Source organism: Hibiscus syriacus, unplaced genomic scaffold (assembly GCF_006381635.1).
Source record: "Hibiscus syriacus cultivar Baekdansim isolate YM2019G1 unplaced genomic scaffold, ASM638163v2 tig00003041_pilon, whole genome shotgun sequence".
NCBI classification, from domain to species: Eukaryota; Viridiplantae; Streptophyta; class Magnoliopsida; order Malvales; family Malvaceae; genus Hibiscus; species Hibiscus syriacus.
In genome coordinates, this window is record NW_024061960.1 from 10,262,758 (window position 1) to 10,274,974 (window position 12,217).

The 12,217-nt window shown below is 30.5% G+C and overlaps 2 protein-coding genes across 3 annotated transcripts; both read left to right on the top strand.

Moving 5' to 3' along the window:
- Nucleotides 1-3,466: 3,466 nt before the first annotated feature.
- Nucleotides 3,467-4,521, top strand: LOC120167316 (cysteine-rich and transmembrane domain-containing protein WIH2-like). The gene is made up of 3 exons (XM_039176377.1): nucleotides 3,467-3,659; nucleotides 3,816-3,988; nucleotides 4,358-4,521. Exons 1-3 carry the CDS (start codon nucleotides 3,608-3,610, stop codon nucleotides 4,430-4,432), a joined length of 300 nt encoding a protein of 99 aa, XP_039032308.1. The 5' UTR covers nucleotides 3,467-3,607; the 3' UTR covers nucleotides 4,433-4,521.
- Nucleotides 4,522-6,546: 2,025 nt separating this feature from the next.
- Nucleotides 6,547-10,609, top strand: LOC120173127 (telomere repeat-binding factor 1-like). Of its 2 annotated transcripts, XM_039180403.1 has the most exons (7): nucleotides 6,549-6,819; nucleotides 7,245-7,437; nucleotides 7,950-8,164; nucleotides 8,247-8,331; nucleotides 9,140-9,223; nucleotides 9,857-10,207; nucleotides 10,484-10,609. In XM_039180403.1, exons 2-7 carry the CDS (start codon nucleotides 7,288-7,290, stop codon nucleotides 10,490-10,492), a joined length of 894 nt encoding a protein of 297 aa, XP_039036334.1. In that variant the 5' UTR covers nucleotides 6,549-6,819; nucleotides 7,245-7,287; the 3' UTR covers nucleotides 10,493-10,609. The 2 variants fall into 2 exon arrangements, with proteins under 2 accessions (XP_039036329.1, XP_039036334.1); XM_039180398.1 differs by lacking the exon at nucleotides 10,484-10,609 and having other exon boundaries at nucleotides 6,547-6,819; nucleotides 9,857-10,415.
- Nucleotides 10,610-12,217: the final 1,608 nt, after the last annotated feature.

Consider the following 12,217-nt stretch of genomic DNA (forward strand, 5'->3'; position numbering starts at 1 on the left):
TTAATATATCTAATACATCATCTTACTAAATGAATTTATCGTTGGTTGTTCAACGTTATCTTTAATAACATAAATTTTATAAAAAGCGTATATTATTTAGTTGTTAGGCAGATGCAATAGATACGTGTTGGTAAATATGTATTTACTTTCCCAAAACAAATGTGTTAATATTAATAAATACTAATAAATAAAGTATATTAAATTTATTAAATCGTAATAAATTGAAAATTATTTAACTTTAATCAATATAATCGTAAAATAAACATTACTTAAAATTAACATAACTTTTTTTTATTTGTACGTTGGAATAAAAAATATGAAGCTAAAAAAGTATTTTATATTCAAGGAAAATATAATTTGTAAAAGGGTGAGGAAATGAAGAAACAAATTGCTTTCGTGTATTAAAGAATGAACCAAAACTTAATATTTATAAAAGAAAATAAGGAATAAATTAATATACAATATATTTACCGGTTACAACAAATTAATAAATATCATAAAATTTAATAATTAATAACAGGTGAGCATAAATTATTACTAATTTTTTAATATCTGAAAATTTTAATTTAAAATAAAACTATTATTTTTTTTATTACGAATCATACGTACGAATTCCAACAAGTTAAACATCACAAAATGACTAAGCTGTCACATTTTTAGTGCATTCATACGCTTTCCCCACTTTTTATTCCTCCACGCCACTGCTTTCTTGTAACAAATATCTAACTATATGATGGCATATATTTTTATTAAATTTCAATTTATTATAAATTATTTATCTTTTCATAAAATATTATTAATTTGATTCGAAAAATTCAAGTTAAGTTAGAGTTAATTTTTTATTTTGAAAAACTGAGTTCAAGTTAAGTTAGAGTTAATTTTTAAGTTTTTTTTAGTGTAGTCGGGACGGGTTCAAATTTAGAGTAAAAAATTCAATTTGATTCGATCTAATGTTTTAATGATAATTTATATATTTAAAAATAATTACAATAATATATCATTTTATTTTTTTGTTAAATCTTTATTTTACCTAAAAAAATAAATTATATGTATACATATGTCAGGTCATATACAAATTTTGACGTAAAATATCGAGTTGGATTTCAATTCAAAAGTTATAGATTTCAATTAAATCATATTAAAAAGAATATATGAATTTATAAAATATTAAATGAATAAAATTAATTTGGTGGCTCAAAGTCTCAAACGCAGACTTTAGTCCACATAGATTTATAGAACATAAAATCATTTGGGGTAGACAACTTTGCTTTGTTTATTTTGCATCATGATAACTGATATTACTGAACTTTATAATATAAAAAACATTGGTCAAATAATAAATACAAAATATAATAAGTTTATATCAAGCTTATTAATCGTTAAGGATAAATTATTTTATTTTCAGTGAAACTTTTAAATTATTTGCGTTAATAAAAATATTACGTAAGCAGGTTAATAAAAAAATTAACTTGACTTTTAAAAAATATTATCCATTATTTTTAAAACTATATATCTGCTAATTGCCTATTTATTTATTTTATAATATTTAATAGAACATTCGATCATTTTTATATACCATTGACCAAAATATTCCCGAAAGAGAGTATGGGTTCAAATCAAACCCAACCTCTTCCCAAAAGTTATCGAGTGGCTATTTTTTATTCTTTTGATAAATATTAAAATTTGTATTATCGACTAATTAAAAATATTTATTTTTTATTATGTTGATTTATTTTACTTTAGATTCTCCTACTAGATTCTTCAATTAGATTTGAATACATTATTTGTGATTGTAGATAATTTTTCCACGACACTCGACTTTGGTTTGCGGTTATATGTGGTCTTTAGTAGTTTGATCTCTTGTTGTGATTCATTTTATCGATGCAGTCAGATTTGTATGTATCTTTTATCCGAGTTTTTTAGATGGGTGTTTAACATTTTTTGTTTAATCTTTATACGATTTTAAGCGATTAATTTTTGTGTCAATGTATAAAAAAAGTCAAAATAACGTGTGTACTTTATATTTATATTTATTATAATTTTAATCATTTTTCTTTTTAATAAAATTGTCAATTTATTAAAAAAATAAAACTAAAAGATATAAATATTTTAAAAGTTTCACAAAATATACATAGATTATCACATGATATTTTATGTCAATAACGTTAAAATTTTGACATTTAAAAAAAATTCTTTTATTTAGAAATAAAATTTTGATTTAAAAATTATTAGAGTCACATTTCACTTTTACGAAGTTAATAATCAAATTTAATTAGACAAAAGAAAAATATAAAAAAAATATTAAGTTGAAGTTGAAATTTATAATTGTACAAAAAGAATCTCAAAATTTTAAATTAAAGGTAATTATATATTAATGTGTGATACAATCTACATTTTTATAATTATTACAACAACAATAATTTTAATCTATTTAATATTTAGTGGGTTAATTTTATTTCGGGTAAACTGCCTGTTTAGTACACCAACTATCATTTTTTTTCATTTTAGTCACTAAACTATTTTTTATTTCAAAATCATACCTAACATTATATTTTTATTTCATTTTGGTCACCTACCGTTAAAAAGTTAACGACGATACTAATGAGTCACCATAAAATAATGCCACATCATAATTTATTTTTTTAAAATTCTCGTCAATGGTTATGTTAATTTTTAATGACAGGTGGTCAAAATAAAACTAAAACGTAACATTGAGTATAATTTTGAAAACAAAAACAATTAGATAACTAAAACAGATTAAAAGTGGTAATTGGGGTACTAAATATGTAGTTTTCCCTTTTACTTTTTAAGTTTACGGCACTCAGGAATAAACTTTCTTGTTATTTTAACGCGCATCGGACAAGGAATTCTGGCCTAATTTCCAAGGCAAAGTATTATATTAAATTATTCATTTTATTTTCTAATTGAAAAGTGTGTTTTTATAGGAACGGATGTATCGTAAAGGCATCTCTCCCCATCGAAATGGGCTGTAATGCCACATCAACAACCACATGCTGTCGCAGCACTTTAAAACTTTGAAGGGGAATTTCAAAATTTATGTATATTTTTTTATACTAAATAGATACACTTTATGCTGAAATGATTTTAAAAAGATATAATATGAATAAAATGCATCTATCGAGTACCTAATTGATTATAAGATTATTAAATGTTTTGATAAAAAAATCCTGGGTCTAAAAGAATCATATCTTAGTTTGGTGGCTAAAATAGAAAGAGGCAATGAACTGATGACTAGTAGTGTAGTTTATCCTAAATTTTATATATTGATATTCTTATTTCCACTTATTAATTACGATCACAACGCCAGCAAGCACTAAAAGAATCTTCGTGGACAGCCCATTTCGTAATTCCTGCCAAAAAAGTAAATGACAAATCGTTCACAACTTCAACAACAGTGAAAAGAATTCAAAAATGGTATACACAGTTCTCTATACATATATGTATATATCCAGTTCCCTTCGGTTCACACAAAGCGTTGTTTATCAGGAAAAATATTTTCCCGGAAAGAGAAGGAAAGGAAACAGAGGGGGAGAGAGAAAATATACTTCTCGTTGAAACTATTTGCAGGAAAATCAGTTAGAAAACAATGAGTTATTACAATCAGCAACAGCCTCCGGTCGGTGCTCCCCCTCCTCAAGGTCAACTCCAGATTCTTCGTTTAATTTCTTTTACTTTCTCTCCTTTTTGAAAAACATATTTAATTTATATATTCTTGTCCCTTTTTTTGCATTGCGATTGAATAGATCTGGTAATCTGGTGGATCTGATTGTTTTCTCCCTTTTTGAAATTGATAGGTTATCCACCGGAAGGATATCCGAAGGACGCTTATCCACCACCGGGATATCCTCCACAGCAAGGATATCCTCAAGGTTATCCTCCTCAGGGATATCCTCCTCCTTATGCCCCTCAATATGCTCAGGGGGCCGCCGCCTCAAAAACAGCAGAGCACTGGTTTAATGGAAGGCTGGTAAGTCTTAGGATTTCCTTGTATAGTACAACTGTACGGAGTTTTTCTGTAGCGTATATACGGTTTGCATGTCAGATCTACGATTCTTTCGCAATTCCCGATAAAAATTACCAGTCAGTTCTTCAAGTTTTCACATGAACAGTCAATTCTTCAGGTTTTTTTTAACGTGAAAGTCCCCATAAACACCCCTTGGCCAAGCTTTTGATATTGTCTTCCGTTCTGCAAATCAGGGCGTTTTGGTCATAGAGAAATATATTTTACTCTCTTCTTTTCAATTCCTGGGTCATTTGAAATTTCAACTCTGAAAATCAATCAAATCTTTTGACGTTGATAATAATCATAAGGCGTTTGTATTATTTGTCGGTGCAGTTTGGCTGCTCTGTGCTGTTGCTGCCTGCTGGATGCTTGCTTCTGAAGAACCGAGCTTTTGCCGACCTTAATTGAATCAAATGCTCCTCATTTTCGCATGTATCTTTCCTCTTTTCTTTCTTCTTGTTTTCTTTAATAATTGAATCGGCCCTTTGCTTGGATTTAAACTCTTGTGATTTGTTCTTTAACTTTAATCTATATTATCTTAAGTGATCGACTGAATCACACGTGAAGTGAAAAACAATTTGTATTTTGATCCGTGAATTATCTTATATTTAACTAATCATAAAATAATCGAATTTATTTTGATTATTTATCAAATCTAGGAGCCCCTCACTCGATTAATGTCTTCTAGATTAGTTGACTTGGGCCTTTGGGGTACACAAAAGGATGAAACAATCCCTTGCAATTGAAGACTAATTAAATTAGAATTGTATCCAATAATTACTCAGCTTGCCGTGGCAGATTCGGTTAGATAATTTTGTGATTTTTTTTTATGGTGAATGTTATACTATATGTCAAAAGACGTCTGGATGACACGATAATTTTTTTTCTTGATCATTTTGGTTCTCAACATTTTATTTTAGGATAAAACGACTTCCCTTTGAAGCGTTATTCGTATGATTTCAGTTTAAAGAGGAATTTTTTCCTTGTTGTCCATGTAATTGTTGTTTGGATGGTGCATTGTCCCTTTATTTTAGCAACCCAATTCTGATATTTCATTTTCTAATTAATTAATTATTTAGTTATTAGTTTATCTGTTCATATTTTTATTAATGATTGATTTTAAAAATTTAAAAATACATGGATTGAATTTTGTAATTTGGTTTTCTAAAATCAAAATCTACTGTATCCAACTTATTAATCTCCCACACGCAATGAAAGTGCTGTCACGAACTCTAATATTTATTAAAATATATTATTTACCTTCTTTTGTAATATGTTGTTCTCTATCTTCCAATAAAAAAAATAAGGATAATTATTAATCCATCGCTTAACTTTTTTTCTTCTTCTCATTCTTATTTAATTTAATTATTAAAATTAGAATTTTTCAATTTAATAAATAATTTTAAAAATTGAATTTTGGTGATCGAATGTTGAAAGGACGGTTGACGATGATCGAAAGATAATTAAAATTATATATATAAAGAGAAAAAAAAAGGAAGACGAAGAAAAAAACCATATTCTGTCTTAGAATTACTAGTAGAATTATTTATTTTTATTTTTATTGTATTAAACTATAATCTCTTATATGCCTTAAAATTAGATTAATTCAATCATACACACTAAAAGAAAATTATTGTTTTAATGTCAAGTAAATATTCATACATGCAAAAAACTAAACTTAAAATGATATTAACATAATTTCCAAAAAAAATGATATTAACATAGTTTGTATAAATAAAATACAATCAAATTTAAATATAGAAATAATATAATTTTAAAATCTAAACTTAACAATTTGAAAATATAATTAGTCTATAATTTTTATTGTATACATAAAATCTTGAATTTAATATTTTTCTTTTTTTTAAATATTTTTAATAATGTTACACATCATCAGAAAAAATTAAAAATATAAATTAAAAGAATAATAAAATATCATAAAATTAATTGAATGCAGTAGTTGATCGCTTCTCAGTGGCGAATCTATTGAAGGCTGAAAGGAGGCACGAGTATATCCTGAAATCTGAACTTTTTCGATTAGTTATCTATTCTACTAATGGTTCCTATCTTGAAAAATTATTTGTGCTCATCTTAAAATTTGAATTTTTTCCGATTATTTATCTACTGGTTGTGCTCACCCTGAAATTTTATTTGTGCCCGTTCTATTTAAAAAAATTATGTTGTTAATGTATATATACCCACCATAAAAATTATTTTTAGATCCGCCATTGCTTTTTTTGAGTAATAAATTGATTTACCGAAAAAAATCATAAAATTTAAGATGTTAAAAAAATATTGAATTTGAGAATAAAAATTATTTTATCTTTTTTCACAAATAATTATAAAATCATCAGAATTCATATATCACAGTTCATATTTAATTGAATTTCCAAAAGCAAATTACCAAATCTTCGTTACTCTTTTGTTAGTATAATCAAAATTCCGAAGCCGCCAAATTCGCGGGACACGTGTCGATACCAGATCCATTCAGGGATCACAGCGTTCTTCCACACGTGACACGAGTAAAACCTAGAGTCGTGTTTGATAAACAACAACATAAAGAGAAAGGGCAAAATAAAATTGAAAAATAAATTAGAAACCCTAACAAAATTGTTAGCCAGAAAATCACAGCGTCCCCATGAATCGCCGTGAAATCTCCTGTAGCATAGCATCGTCATAGTAGAATAATTGAATTTAATTAATTCTTTTAAAAATTTCCCGTCTTTTTTTTTATAAAAAAAACAAGCCTTCAATACCCGTTCTTCGATTCAAATTACCCGCAAAATTGTTATACGGTAATTAATATTCTTTTCCCCTATTTGTCTTAGATATTTATGCAACATATGGGGATTTGATTTTTTTTTTAAATTTTGCCATGTGTATTTTCTTTGTTTATGTTTTGGTTATTTCAAATCCCTATGTAATTTTGATTAATTTTCTTTTTTGTCTGTGTACTATCATTTATCTTTAGAAACACGGTGGGTGGAATTGGCTTTTCTTTCTGGCTTTATTATTTGAATTAGTATTAATTTGATGATGATGGTCCTTTATTGGAACCATGCATTGTTGATTTGTTAGCACGTTATTATCTGTTAGGAATTAGCTAAATATATTCAATTATAGCACAAGATGTTTGATAATTGTTCCAATGTTATTTTATGAGAGAACAATTCTTGGATTTGATTTTATCTGCTAATATGGAGGGAAATGGCTTTTGCAGCTTGTTAAATTTGAAGGCTGTGTTTTCTTTTATATTCCTGTAAATGGGTGCTCCTAAGCAGAAATGGACACCTGAAGAAGAGGCCGCGTTAAAAGATGGAGTCATCAAACATGGTGCTGGAAAATGGCGGACGATATTGAAAGACCCGGAATTTAGTGGAGTCTTGTATCTGCGTTCCAATGTAGATCTTAAGGTTTGCTACTTTTACTTTTGTAAAATGATTCGATTGATAGCTTTCTTTTTAATCAAGGCTTGATGACTAGTACCTTTAGTCTATGTTGCTTGGACTATTCATTGTTCGTAAAGTATTAGTGTCCGAACACTAGTATATGTCACATGGATATATTAATGTAACTTCTAAGGATCCCCACATCCAGATTTGTGCTATTCGGCACTCTGCTAATGCCGGTACACACTCTTGCTTCCTTTGGTATTTCTTTGGATGTTCCATTGTATTTTGAACATGAATCTCCTGATTGTATAGCTGAGGCGGTTGTAACTGATGCCATTCATGGTTAAGTTTTATAATACATCATTTATTAAAAAAAACCTTCTATGGATCCCCTAATTTCATAGGAAAACTTAGAAAATATAACCATACCCATCTTAGATACATATTTATGTAATGCACTTACACCGGGGTTTGAGTAGCATAGGCATGGTTTTGTACTAGCAATTCATTTTATTTTTCATTTCAATTTGTAGGATAAATGGAGAAATATGAGTGTGATGGCCAATGGATGGGGTTCTCGAGACAAAGCTAGATTAGCTGTGAAAAGGACATCTAGATTTCCTAAACAGGAGGAAAGTGCTACGGAGCTTGCTGCTGCTCCAAGTGATGAAGAAATAGTGGATGTTAAGCTCATCACAGCTCCCAACACTACATTGCAGATTCCTTCTACAAAGAGATCCATTGTCAGGTAAGACATCATTCTTGTTTTTGTTTGATGTATTTGCATAATGTATTACTTCACTTCTGACTTTAATTCTTCACTGTTGTAGGTTAGATAACCTCATTATGGAAGCGATTACAAGCTTGAAGGAGCCTGGTGGTTCAAATAAGACAAATATTGCCACATATATTGAGGTCTGGTTTAGATGCAGTTTTCATGTTTTATAATTCAATTTTATGTTTTCTATTTAAAAAAAGTATAGCGGTCAAGGTCTGTAATAAATAGAGAAAAGTGGAGCATATCTGATTTTGAGATATGAGAACTTTAAAATGCCACATGATTGGTTGATATCTACCTTTCTATTTATTCTTTAACTGCCATCAATGCCTTTTCTTAGCAATCATAAAGACTAGAAGAAAGTGATGTGAGGAAAGACTGGCGTCAAATAAATGTTCCATTATATAGTTTGAATTTTAAGGTGGTTGAAATGGAATAAAGGAGTTATCACTTTTGTCAGTTTGCTGTGTGCCTTTTGTGTATGGTGTTGCTAGTTTTATTTACTTTCAAATATAGAACCCTGCCAATTCTGCATGACACAAGAAATTTGGTGACAGTTAACATATCAAAATGATAATTTCATCATTTTAATCTGCTTTCTTGGACTTAAAATGATATGATGTTCCATCCATATTTTGGTGATGACAGCACTCACTATGTTTAGCTCATATGCTTTCTGTAAGTTGTTCTCCCAATGGCTTTAGCATTCATATGTTTCTGGAAATATGTGTTTACTTGGAGTTTCTTCGTATAACTTGCTGATCTTTTTCATCAATTTATTCTGCTTTCTTTGATGCAATGTTCCACCTCATATTTTGGTGATGACAGCACCCACCATGTTTAGCACATATGCTTTTTGGTAGTCCTGTTCGCTTTAGCATTTGTACGTCTCAGGAAATGTGTTCACTTTGTTGGCATAATTTACCCTTCTTTCTATTTCTGTAGGAGCAATATTGGGCACCTCCTGACTTTAAGAGGCTCTTGTCAGCAAAGTTGAAATATTTAACAGCTTGTGGTAGACTGATTAAGGTAATTTATATGCTGCATGGAAACAGATTTGATTCTACTTTATTCCAAGTCATGAAGTCTGTTGCCTGAGAAATCAGTAGATATCTTGTTTCACGAAATATATTATTTGCATGTATTATGTTGCATGTGGGCGTGTGTTCTGTTATGATTTTTGGAAACAGTTTAGGATTTTGGAGATGTTGTAAGCTATATACGTGATTAAAGGGTTGTATATGATCTTAAGGTGCACTATGGGTCTGTGTGTTCATGGCATCATTAAAATTCCTGGAACCAGTAAAAGTGATTATTGTGAACTAAGTTATTACAGTGAATAGTCTGGTTGTCTTCATAATGCAGAAATGTTTGCAGTTTTTTATTTGTGTGTGAAAATCTAATCTTAAGGACCACTGTGCATCTGTGTCTATGGCATCATTAAAAAATTTCTGGAAGAAGTTGATTAATGTGCGCTGAGAAGGCATTAAGGTATCATACCCTGATCACACTCCACCGTCTAACTCACAAATACTTCTTGGTAGTCCTAGTACTGCCTTACCAAATTTGTGCTACCCGTTTCTAGAATATTGATGTCTGGTTAAATAATGTGTGGTGTTTCCTGATATACGGTTTTGATTAATTCAATACTTTTCCTTTCAGGTGAAACGCAGGTATAGGATTGCACCAGCTCTGTCATTTTCTGACAGGAGGAGGAATCATTCCATGCTATTTTCGGAGGCAAGGCAAAGGGTTTCTCCTCGATTTGATAGGGATGATATAAAAATCGTCACCAAATCTCAGATCGATTTAGAGTTAGCTAGGATGAGGAATATGACACCACAAGAAGCTGCTGCAGCTGCTGCTCGAGCAGTTGCAGAAGCAGAAGCTGCAATAGCAGAAGCTGAAGAAGCAGCAAGAGAGGCAGAGGTTGCTGAAGCTGATGCAGAGGCAGCACAAGCTTTTGCTGAAGCAGCAATGAAAACTCTAAAAGGAAGAAACAATCAGAAAGTGGTAAATTGCTGTCTGTTGTCATTATCTATTTTGCACATGAACGTATGCCGATGTAGGAGATATCAGATGGATGGAATGTCATGATGGGATGTGAGAGAAATACACTGTTCACTTGCATTCCATGCTCACACCCACTAACGTAGAATTTTTTGCACAAGGAACATGTGTGCTGCATATATGGGACTTCTCATTGCTTGTCATTCCCTTTCAACTTAGTTTATTCTTTAGTCATTTAGCTTATGACATCATACAAAATGCTGTTTGTGTAATATGCAGATGGTTTGATGACTTGACAAAATGAGCACTGAGGAGTTCAAATGACTATGTAGCCGCCACCCGGTGATCATCCCTGTTTGTAGCAGGCAACCGGTGATCATCCTTATTATTCAGTCTCACAGGAGAGAAAAATGAAAGCTTGATGCCTTTTCGGTTGTGTATGTATAGGATTCTTCCTTGCCAGGAGGTCCGCTTCGGTATAGTAGATCCCATTAACAGCCTTTCTTGCTGATGGTTTCAAATGCAGGGATTGTTGCTTTTTGTTTTCTTTTTGAGAATATTTATGGGATTGCAGTTGATATTTATTCATTTCGAATACCTCTGCGCTTGGGACGCCGGAGAACATAGAAACTAGAATGTATATTGGGGGGGGGGATAGGAACTGTTTGTTTCCATATGGGATTAATCTGTTGTGTAGTTCTTTGTTTTCCATGCCATTCTCAATAGAAATGAATCCGTTTGCTGTAGTTTTTGTGTCAAATCTGTTGTATAGTTAGTTCTGGATCTTTATACTTCCGCAAGCAAATGCTGAAACAAACCATGATTAATCTTATTTGTAAAGCTCACTCCACTTACAACACCCATTGCCAATGTAAAACACCTTTGCAAATTGCAAAAGGTAAAGAAAACTTGACTAATATTTAGGAAAAAAGAAGACAAAAAAACCATGGGACAAATTAACTCAGCAATAGACATGGATGAACCAACTCGGCTATGACTCAGCAAGAACCGTGATGTAGGCATTAGCCAATTAAAATCATTCTCATTTGCTACTTTATTGCTGACCAATTCAGCCAAAGGCTACCCTCAAAACCGTGTCTCGTGTGAACCAAGTGAAGATGGTAAGCAACGGCTAGCTTTGTTTATATATATATATATATATCAAAGGTAAATAAAGGGAAGTTTATATTGAATCTAAGATCTCAAAAGATAACAATCCCTTAATTATTGAGGTCGTTTAGTTCGTACATTAATTTTTTTATTTTAACATTTATTATTTAATTGGATATTTTATTTGAGTCGTATTTTATGAGTGTGATTGTTTCTCTCACCATGAATCATTTTAAAACTCGTCAAAAACTAAATTTATTAAAATTAAAGTATGAATTTATACTATAATTTGACTCTTAATGAAATAGATAATAATAATAAAACAATACTTTAATTGAATTTTTAATTAAAAAATCACAATTAAATAAACATGTTATTGAAATAACATCTTAAGAGTCTTTTTATAAATTTATGAATATGTTATTGAAACAACATTTTAAATCTCATCGAAATATGTATACCTATATGTTTCCAACTCCCAAAGAATCCAACTAAAAAAAAATAGCTAATCCTATTCCCATATGTAATGAGATAAGGAAGAGGTAGAATAGTAAGCTGCCTCCAACACCAAGTTGAGTGCAATTTTCGTGGAAGACTTCCGACAGTTAGAATTATGAATTGTTCACCGTGGGACTCGATCCCACGACCACAAGGTTAAGAGACTTGCGCTCTACCAACTGAGCTAGGCGGGCAATTCAAAGAATCCAACTAAAAGTGCATCAAAATCCTTGCTATTTGTTTACAAACCATCAATATCTGTAGACGGAAAGGATCAAACAAGTTTATGCCCGACTCACCCACCAAACAAATTTATATATAATACCTATGATTCGAACCAAGTTGGAAAACCTACAACAATGGTGTCGGTTGGACGCATCGATAAACCCTGTTAGCCAGACAGAC